The sequence below is a fragment of the Lathyrus oleraceus genome, chromosome 1 (assembly GCF_024323335.1).
Source record: "Lathyrus oleraceus cultivar Zhongwan6 chromosome 1, CAAS_Psat_ZW6_1.0, whole genome shotgun sequence".
NCBI classification, from domain to species: Eukaryota; Viridiplantae; Streptophyta; class Magnoliopsida; order Fabales; family Fabaceae; genus Lathyrus; species Lathyrus oleraceus.
In genome coordinates this window covers 436,158,948-436,170,069 of record NC_066579.1, presented here as the reverse complement: position 1 = coordinate 436,170,069, position 11,122 = coordinate 436,158,948, and the positions used below count along the sequence as shown (strand labels likewise).

Sequence of the window (11,122 nt, the reverse complement as noted above, 5' to 3'; positions counted from 1 at the left end):
AAATCTTGCCTTTTCATGTAATTAAAATTTTTTCCTTTTCATAAATATTAAATATTATATCTTGAATTTCAATAATCAATTTGACATTAAATATGTGTAAGTAATTTATGGATGTTCAAAATCGAATCAATTCAACAAAAAATTATAAAGTAAATTGAAATCATAAAAAATGGCATTTGATTCGAAAGTTGTTTTTTAACAAAACCGTATAATTCGGTTTGATTTACTGTTTTGCATTTTTCAAACCGAATTAACGAAACTAAACCACGTTATGTTATAATTCAAACCACTTATTTTCTTTTACTTATATTAGTAACTACTACTGTATCACTGTTATAAGCAAATTAATATTTGAGAAATGATTTAATAATTAATATATTTAATTTGTATGTAAATTTTCAATAAATAAAAAAATTAACATTTTTTTTCAATAGACCAATTTAATTCGGAGATCAATTTTGTCATCAAATAATTTCAATCCCTTCTCAATATAGAGAATCGAAATCATTCTTTAGTCGGTCTAACACCAATCACCATTAAAGAAAATAATATTTCTGATTATAGTGATCGAGAATATAATATTACTCCTTCCGTTTCTTTTTAAGTGTCATTTTTTGATATTTTATCTATACCAAGAAAGTTAATAATTGTTATTACTTTTTCAACAACAATTCTCTTTTTATCTATAATACCCTTAATTATTTATTATATTCATTTTATTTTTTCTTTTTCTGTAATAATTACTTAGGGATAATTTTGACAAAATACAAGTAATACTACATTAAAGTTCATAAGAGACAATTAAAAAGAAACAAAACTTTAAAAAAAACACTTAAAAAGAAACCGACGTGATATACGGTGATTATTTATTTATGACATTGACCAGATATATTACCTCAACTCATAATAAAGCTGCCAACTAAGCTATAATCTAAGCAATATTTATGACTCTCCTTAAAAGGGTTCAAATGAAACTGTCCAATGAAGACAAAGCAAACCCTTCTAAAAACTAATTCTTATTGTAATCTTTGCTTTGGATACTATCTCTTGTCATCCAATGATTCAGTTATACTCAAACTCCTTTTTCTATTTCTTTACTGTTCTTCTTACTTCCTTTCTTCACCTAACCCTTCTCCTTTTTTTTCCTTCTTAACCAGTTAACACCTTTTTCGGCTTTTCTTTCTTGGAGATTCTTGTCATCAACATCATAGGTTCAATCTTTAGTTTCAGTTTTTTTTTTTCGCATAAAAAATGAAACTTTTTAATATTATATGAGGTTGTGTGACAAATCAGGAACTGGGTCACTGAAAGGTATCTATTTTCCAATTTTAATTTGATCACATTGTTCATCTTCTGTAATTAAAGAAAAAAAAAAAGATTTTCCCCCTTAATTCCTTGGTGGGGTTTGTGCTATTGCGTGTATCTGTTGTTAGGAGTTTGTTTAAGGTTTGAGAGTTTAACAAATTTTAAATGGGTTTAGATGAGAGCAGAGGTAGTGTTGGGGTATTGGATTCGGTTCATGAAGTGATTGCAATTGATGGGGAAATTGGAACTTCAAGAGAAGTGGGTATGAATTCAGGATCCAGTAACGAGGAGGCTGAGGAAGTTAAGGTTCAGGAAAAGTATGATGAAGAAAATATTCGTGACGAATTGCCAGTTGCTGATCAAGAAACTAGTTATGATTCAAGCAATTCGGTTAATCAGGAAGTGGTTGAGACAGTTGTTGTTGTAATAGAGTCTGTTCATGTTCAGACTGAGTATGTTAATGGAGAGGATAGGAAATTGGAAGCAAACCCTGATGAATCAGGGCTTAGTTTGGTTTCCATGAAATCGCCAAAAGGGGAGTCTGAAATCGATAAAGATTCTTGTGTGATTGATATGAAGTGCAGTAGCCACAAAGGGTTTTCTGAGAACTCACAAGGTGAAAGGATTTGTAGGATTTGTCATCTGGCTTTTGGGCCAGCATCAGACGCAGCAATTGTCGAAAATGCTAGTGCTACAAGTGGAGATTTTATTCAACTTGGTTGCGCGTGTAAAGACGAGCTCGGCATTGCTCATGTTTATTGTGCTGAAGTGTGGTTCAAGCTCAAGGGAAACAGGTATATATTTCTGGCCAAATTTCAGTTCGATATCAATTTATAGATCAATTATGAAAGTTTTGCATCTAGCAAATTATTGCATTTAATTGTCATGTTCATGTTTGTTCATATTATTTGAAGCCATGTTCTTGTGGTTGTCCTGGTGAAGATTCTTTTAGATTATAGGGTTGTCGGTATCATCAAATAGATTATTCATTAGCTCTTTGTTTTTTAACAACAGATTATGTGAAATATGTGGTGAGACTGCAAAAAATGTTTCGAGTGTTACTAACAACGGACCTATGGAAGAGTGGAATGATAGAAGATTCATGGACAACGGAGGTAACTCATCCCGCAGATTTGGTGGATGCTGGCGAGCACAGCCGTTTTGTAATTTCTTGATGGCGTGCCTGGTAATAGCTTTCATTATGCCATGGTTTTTTCATGTAAACATGTTCTAGCTTCGGAATCAAACACTTATATATTTCTTCCCTCTTCAATTCTTTATACCTATTAATAAATACAGTGCCGTGATATCATCGAATTTTACTTCCATGCTACAATTCTTAGAGAACTCTTGTGTGGTCATCAGAAGTGTCTGTCATATTTTGGCTCTGACATCTAAATATAGAGTTACTTATAGTTGGTTTTAAAATTATTTTATATTACAACCTGATTCAAAGACCATGGAGGAGAAGTAAAGGGACAAAGGAAAATTCAAAATACAGAGTAGTTTTCTAGTCATAACTCACAAGCATACATTCACATTTTTTCATTTCCTTTTTCTTGGAGGAATAAGGTCCTGATTTTGATCAATGAAGCAGTGATATCTGTCATGTTGTTTCGCTCCTCGGGTGAATCCGCGCAACAGCTCAAGCTTAAAGCGAAAATAGACGATATATGAAAGACAATGTCATGAATTGTTTTTTCATGTTGTTGGAGTAAATTGGAATCCACAACTTCCATAACTGAATTTGGCAATGATCCACTGATCCATGTTTTCAAAGTTAATTCTGCTGCAAACATTTCATCTGTTGGTTTCTTTCTTGTGAACATCTCCATAAGCATAATTCCAAAACTGTATACATCTCCTTTAACAGAAACAACACCCTTAGAACCATACTCTGCAAATCAAAGTTACTTTACTAGTTATCAAATCAAATATTCTCAAACATAATATAGAAATTGAAAATGAAAAGAGGTAAAGAGAAATAAATGACCTGGTGCAACATAGCCAAGAGTAGCTAAAGTCTCTGTATGAATTTCGGATCGACCATCATCCAAGAGCTTCGCAATGCCGAAGTCGCTAACATGTGCAACCATGTGTCTGTCTAGTAAAACATTACTAGGTTTCAGATCACAATGAACCACTGGTATTGAAGAACCGTGATGAAGATACTCCAACGCAGATGCAACATCTATCATTATGTTCAACCTTTGCAAGAAATCTAAACAATAGTTATACGAGTATAACCATTTTTCAACACTTCCATTTGACATAAACTTCATCACCAAGGATTTGAAATTAGCATTTGAACAACTACTAATAATCTCAACAAGATTTCGATGTCGTAGGTTGCGCATTGCATTGCATTCTACATCAAAGCTCCTTGATGTTGCTTCAAAGTTTAAATCAATTACTTTAACTGCAACTAGCTCCCCACTAGAAAGCGTCCCTTGATACACAGATCCAAAGCTTCCTTTTCCAAGTAAGTTACTCTCACTAAATCCATCAGTTGCTCGCACTAGTTCATAATAGGAAAACCTTCTTTGAGCTCCTATAGTCGATAAATCTTTTCCAATCCGATTTTCAACTTTTTTCCTTTTATGCAGTACAAGTACAACGCATCCAACAACTAAAATGACTGACACAATTATAGGCAACATGCATTTGATCAATAGCATCTTTGCGATTGACCTTCTCCGAACATGTTTATCACATGAAGGTACTTGTAGGAGAGGATTACCGCAAAGCGCTTCATTATGCATGAAAGATTGAGCTGTGAAATTTTTGAACGGTCCGCCATCAGGAATCTCTCCCTGTAACATATTGTATGAAAAGTTGATACTTTTAAGAAGGGAAAGTGACTCTAAAGATTTTGGAATCACACCAGTAAGAAGATTTTGGGACAAGTCCAAGAATCTCAAACTAAACATTTCACCAAGTGATGTGGGAATTGTCCCATACAATTTGTTATTTGCTAAATAGAGAGTCTGCAAAGTCTGTATTAAACCTATGGTTTCAGGAATGTTGCTTGAAATTTGATTATCAGACAAATCTAATAGTGTAATTGCTCTCCATTTACTAATCTCTGGTGGAAGATTTCCACCGAAAGCATTGGAGGATAAATCTACCACTAAGAGATCTCTGAGACTCCAAAAAGAGGAAGGTATCTTGGAGATCAAGCTATTAGATGACATATCAATGTTTCTAAGAGAAGTCATATTTCCCAAGCATGTTGGCAACTCTCCTGAAAGCTTATTGTTTGATAGATATAAGTCACTCAAACCTCTAATTTCACAAAGCTCGTCACCAATGGATCCTTGAAGTCCGTTGTAGCCAAGATTCAAAGACTGAAGGTTCTGTAACCCTCTAATCGTACGCGGAATTGGTCCATTTAAATCATTCTTTGTCAGAGTTAATCGAATCAGGTTGCTCATGTTTCCGATCTCCAAGGGAAAATTACCACTAATTCCGGAAGAATCTGCCCAGAAATATTGTACAGTTAAGTTTCCAATTGACTTTGGAAGTTTGGATAATCTAGTATGTGAAATAGACAAATATTTCAAATGTCTACAATCTGTGAGTGAAGTGAGGAAGTTGAATCCAAAGGAATCATCTAGTTTCAAATTAGGATTGGAATATAAATGGAGACATTCAAGGAGTTTTAAACCACCAAAGACATTAGGTATTATTCCACTGAATTCATTTCTCATAAAGTCTATTTCAGTGAGCTTAGAAGCGTTGGCTATGCCAATTGGAATGTTTCCTCCAAACATGTTTACACCTAATTGTAATTTTTCCAATTTAGGCAAGCCACGTCCTATGTCTGATGGAAGAATGCCCGAGAGAAAATTGTTTGCAAGATACAAGATTCTCAATGATGAAATGTTGAAGAGTTTTAATGCAATAGGTCCTCTCAAGCTATTGTTGGTTAATAGTAGGGTATCGAGTTGATCAAGATTTCCAATCTGCTCGGGTATTGAACCTAGCAGAGAAAGAAGAAATAAATAAGTAAATAGGTAAATAACAACAATTCATATATATATATATATATATTTGCTTGCTTGCTATACATAATCTTATTTTCATTTTCATTAATATCCCCTGTATCAAAGTTAATTCTATTTGCAAAATTATGGAACATTAAACACACATAGACACATATCTTAATAAATATTTGACATTTGTTCATCATATTATAGAAGGTGTTGACTTCTCCATCCATTTGAGGAAATTCTTAACTATTTATTTGATTCAGTCTTTTTATAAGTTGGCGTCCAGGTGTTGGCAATAGGACTAGTTTCTTTTATAAATAATTTTTTTTGTCAAACCAATTGGCTTTTATCATGGGGAGACAATCCACGGATGATATGGTGGTAATTAATGAATTAATAAATGCGAAAAAAAATCTAAAAAGGCCTCTATCATCTTCATAGTTGATTATAAAAAGGTGTAAGTTTCGATTAGATGAGATTTTTCTTAATATATTCTTATGATATTGGGTTTCGATGATTGGTGGTGGCTTTGATGTGTGCTTGTGTGTTCTTAAATTGTCTTTCTGTGCATCTTAATGGAAAGCCAACAAAAGAGGTTAATATTAAAAAATGTTTCAAGGTAGGGGGCATCATTGCTCCTTTCATCTTTCTCCCTATGGTTGAAGTGTAAAGTATGTCGATTTCAAAGATGAGACACTTAGGACTTTTTATTGGTTTTAGGGTTGATTTCTTTAAGTTTCAAAGATGGTTGAATTGTAGTCTCCATAATTATAATTTTAGTTTGGTTCGTGGGCTTAGTCTGGTGTTAAAAGCTCTCAGTTAGTTCGAGATTGTCTTAGTGGTAAAATATGTTGGTTGAACGATCTCCTTAGTTAAAACTCTCGTGTTTGGTTGAGAGAAAATCCGTTGTAAAACTCCAGTCCTTTTGTAAGGAGTTTTGTGGATAAAACCTGTCAAAAACTCACATCATAATGAAAACTATCAAAAATCAAGTTTTGGGAGAAAAAGTATGCCAAATCATTGCGTCGAACCTCTATAAACCTCTGGTGCATATTTCTCTTCCCTTATCTCTTTACATTTTAGTTATTTACTTCCGTTGTGTATCCTTCATTTTTATTTACTTTATTTTGTTGGTTATTTTTTTTACAAACTTGTTTTAAACTCTGATTTTATCAAAGATTTTTATTTGGCCGTCAGTTTTCAAATTGACATAATTCATCCCCTTTTGCGTTTGAAGTCATTTGTCCAACAAAATGTGTCGCTTAAAACTAGGTTATGAAGGTTGTTCATAATTTCCTCCAAGAGAGATTTTTCTGTGGGTGATATCAGATCATATTAAAAAAGTGTTTGGATATGATATTTCTAGTGGAGGAGAAATATTTGTTTGGGTATGGGAAAACTTCAAAGCAGTATGATATCAATGATTAAAGGAGTTACAACATCTGAAAATATTGATTCTTAGCAGTGGTGCCAAAACTTGAGAGGTATGCACTGTCAAATTGAACCACTTGACTCAGCTACATCAATAGCTAGTAGAGGAAGCCACTAGCACGACTAGGGATGTAAATGGATCAGAAAAAATCAATTAAATCGATAATCCAAATCAAACAAAACCGAAAAAAACTTATTACTTTTGGTTCGCCTCCAAAATCGAACCGAACCGAACAAATGAAAATCGAGGTGGTTTGGTTCGGTTCTCGATTTTAGTTTTTAGGAACCGCCAAATTGATGAACCGAACCAATGACTATAATTACACTTTACATATTTTATTCCACCTATCATTAAGCCCAAATTTTATATCGGTTCAACCATTCTCCATCATTGTTTAAGTTTCCTTTCGTTTATTAAAACACACAGTTAGAATCAAACCCTAAACATAGAAAGCAGAAACTATAAGTCACAAAAACTTGCTCTCACTAAACTACTGCTTTCTACGTCTGCCACCACTATTGCTCTATCTATTGTCGCTTTGATATGTTATGGTCGCCTTTCTCGTGTTAAAGTTCTCTTCGTTAGCTTTCATTTTTTTTATTTTTTTTTGTTTCTTCTTCAACGAAATTCTTTCTAATATTGTTACAAAATATTTTTGATGTGTGTTTGAGGTGTGAAACATGTCAATTTATGTGTATTGAAACTTTTTATTTTTATTATTGTGTTTTATTTGTTAAGCTCTTAAATCCTTGCCAACCTTTTGATGCCAAGTGTCAACTTTTAGATTTGATAGTGAACTAATTTCATGATGCAATAGAAATCATGTCATTATTTTATATGGATTAAGAACAACTTATAAGATGTTTGAAAAAATAGATTATAAAATAGAAATCATGTCATTATTTTATATAACAGAGCTCTTAAAATTATGAAAATGTAAAGATAGAAACAAGTGATGAACAATTAATATGGTATAGAAAATATATCTTACCGTCCAAGTTGTTTTTACTAAGATCTAAATAATGAAGCTTGCTCAAGTTTCCCATGTCTTCTGGAATAGGTCCTTTGTTGAAACCATTGAAGGATAATGATAAGACTTCCAAATTTGCACATTGATGCCAAACAGTTGGCATGTCACCAGAAAATTTGTTATAAGAAATATAAAGTGTTGCAAGATTTGGAAGTCCTTTGCAAATATTTGATGGAAGATTGCCGGATAGATTATTATGAGCAAGAATAAAATATTGCAGCAGTGAGTTGTTGAAGATTATTGATGGTATTTTGCCAGAAAGCTGATTATATTTAAGGTCCATTGTCATTAGTTGTGTAAGATCACCCATCTCTTTTGGAATTTCTCCTTTAGCACAATTAGAAAAGTCAGAAAAGAAAAGATACATTAAATAAGTTAATAAAAGCTCAACCACATACATACCTGAGAGTGAGTTATTATCTAAATGAATTTCTACAAGTGAAGACAACTTGGAAATGGTTTGAGGTATGGTTCCAGAAAGTTTGTTACTACCAAGATTCATATATTGAAGTTTTGACAAGTCCCCAACCTCTATTGGAATTCCTCCAACAAACTCATTGCAGCTCAAATCAAGAAACTCCAATCGATGCACCCGAAATAAAGATTGTGGCAACTCACCAGTGAAACCATTTCCTTGAAGATTAAGGTAAACAAGGAACGAGAGATTCCCAAGTTGTGGGGAAATAACACCTTTAAGTCCCATGTTATTAAGATCCAAAGCAATGACTCTACCATGTTGTTGTTCATCACATGTAACACCAACCCAAGTGCATAACGAAGATGAGGTTGACCAAGTATTGAACATAAGAGAAGGGTATAAAGTAATGGAGGATTTGAATGCAAGAAGTGAAGATTCATCTGTGGTCATGTTCTTTCTACTCATAGATAAACAAGTGAAGGAGTAATAATTTAGTGAGAGTGAGAGAAGAAAGAGAAGAGAGCATAGTTTGGCCATTTTCTATAACATGTATCTATGCAAGGATGAAGTCAAGTGTTTGGGGACTAATGAAGATATATAGAGAGAGAAATGAATAACCACCTAGTAATTATTTAAAATATATGTTTAAATTTACTCAAAACTATTTATTAGTTGAAGCATATATTTACCTTTCTTTTTCTTGTTGGAGACTAGAGCCTCCCCTTTGAAATGGTCAATTGAGGTCGAAACCAAAGTCTTGATGGTGTTGGAGGGTCATACACGGGGCAATACATCTCATGTCATTTCTGTGTGTGACATGGGTGACTTCATAAATCCCTCATACAATATCTTCTATCGTCTCTTTATTTGTAAATCATAAAAAAGATAATTTTTTTTTATTTTAATTTTAAATAATGGATCTTAGAAAAGGAGAAAAGTGATATTGAAATCATTTGTCAGGTGAGTCAGAAAAATAACGAGTTTTAGGGGTGTTCACGGTCCGGTTTGGATCGGTTTTGAGACAAAATATCATCCGATCCAAAATATATAAAGCATACGGTTTGGTTCGGTTTTTGGATGACAACAAGAAAAATCCAATCCAATCCAATCCAATTTATACGGTTTACTTCGGTTCGGTTGAATCGGTTTTATTCGGTTTTTAAATCAACACTGTGAAATTTAAAACGAATATATTTCAATACCAGTTACAATTATGCCTCCAACGTCTACTAAGACAATATCTAATTTTCATATTATATGGCTATTTGATGTCATTGTTGCAAAGATTCATTATAATATATGGACAATATCTATCCCAACGAAATAGACATTGCTGTAATAAATATTTTATATGGAGACCTGCTTACTTAGTGCTTATAGGGAGACTTGTAATATAAATTAAATATATGACAAATATATATGACAGTAACATACCAAAGCTGCATTAAAGTGAATATAATAATAAAACTTCAAGAAAAATATCAATGACAGCATAATTGATAGTTTCAAAATCACAGCCTGCAACATTGATCACAAATCTAAAATTTTCTAATTATCCTGAAATTGCTCCAGCTTCACAATAATTATCCTGCAATTGCTCCAGCTTCACAATCTACCCAATTCTTTCAGATATCAAAAGCTAATCAGAGTCTATAATTAATTTAATAGGATGAGTAAATGGAAGTAATACCGGTTCGGTTTGGACCGGTTCGGTTTTCATGAAGCCAACCGTAAACCGAACCGAACCGATCGGTTATGCAACATGGTGATCCAAATACATCCAAAAAAAATCGGTTTTTTTGGATTTCGGTTTTTTCGGTTCGGTTTTTGGTTTTTTTTTTGGATTGGATTGGATCTGAACACCCCTAACGAGTTTATTGTCATTTAAGATAAGAATGTAATTGATTAGTTAATATGCATATCAATTTCCTTCACGTCAAATATAATCGAACTTGAGGTAAGAGGTCTTTTGAGTCATCAATATAATTTTTTGGATTAAGGCTAAAAAATTGCAATCATCTTTATTCTCTTGTCTGATCATATCTATCAAGAATTTAGAGTAACTCTAAAAAATTAGAATAGTAATTTTTTCATCCTAAGATACCTAAAAATCTATTATTTTCCTAAACACAATTTCCTTTCTCGATTTCCTCACCATATGCATGATTGTTACTATTGGATTTTCAAGATGTTGAAAGCCCTCTTCAAAGATTGCTTTATTTCTACACTTCTACAAGTACGAACACGATATCATAAAGATGGATCTCTAGAGTACTCTTAAAATATACAATGTCTCCCCTAGGTTGTAAGCGATTTTTTCCTTGCAAGAAAAAGCTACAACATGTACAACAAGCTTTCATATATATGCGATTACTAGGAGGGTGACCATGAAAATGGACAATGCAAGTCTTAAGGTTTTCATCATGAAAAATTAATTATGTGGAAAATTACTAGAAGAATAATCCATTCTCAAGCACACACATAAATGCTTGGAGAAACCACTTGCAAGAAAAAGCTACAACATGTACAACAAGCTTTCATATATATGCGATTACTAGGAGGGTGACCATGAAAATGGACAATGCAAATCTTAAGGTTTTCATCATGAAAAACTAATTATGTGAAAAATTACTAGAAGAATAATCCATTCTCAAGCACACACATAAATGCTCGGAGAAACCACCCAAATTTCAAGTGGAATGACAACCTTGACAACGATCTAGTCAAGGCTAACAATATCAACCATGTTATCATAATCAAAATCAGAGATATCCATAACAACCATATCAAATTCAACATCAATCATCTAAACTATACCATCGTCAAGGCTTCAACTGAGATATCAAAATGGGCCTCAATAACAACAACACCAAGATAAACCTTAACAACATCAAAATTCAAGGAAATCTTCTCAAAATGGAGGATGCCTTAAGACAATTCATAGA

At 33.0% G+C, this 11,122-nt stretch overlaps 2 protein-coding genes across 2 annotated transcripts; one reads left to right on the top strand and one right to left on the bottom strand.

The window, feature by feature from the left end:
* The first annotated feature begins 926 nt into the window (after positions 1–926).
* LOC127080723 (uncharacterized) lies at positions 927–2,666 on the top strand. The gene is made up of 2 exons (XM_051021025.1): positions 927–2,099; positions 2,320–2,666. Exons 1-2 carry the CDS (start codon positions 1,471–1,473, stop codon positions 2,537–2,539), a joined length of 849 nt encoding a protein of 282 aa, XP_050876982.1. The 5' UTR covers positions 927–1,470; the 3' UTR covers positions 2,540–2,666.
* A 40-nt stretch (positions 2,667–2,706) lies between these two features.
* On the bottom strand, positions 2,707–8,766 carry LOC127080717 (probable LRR receptor-like serine/threonine-protein kinase At3g47570). Its single transcript, XM_051021018.1, has 4 exons — positions 8,162–8,766; positions 7,721–8,086; positions 3,299–5,287; positions 2,707–3,202 (listed from the first exon to the last, which is right to left on the bottom strand). The coding sequence occupies exons 1-4, from the start codon at positions 8,712–8,714 to the stop codon at positions 2,841–2,843; spliced, it is 3,270 nt and encodes a 1,089-aa protein (XP_050876975.1). The 5' UTR covers positions 8,715–8,766; the 3' UTR covers positions 2,707–2,840.
* Between the last annotated feature and the right edge of the window lie 2,356 nt (positions 8,767–11,122).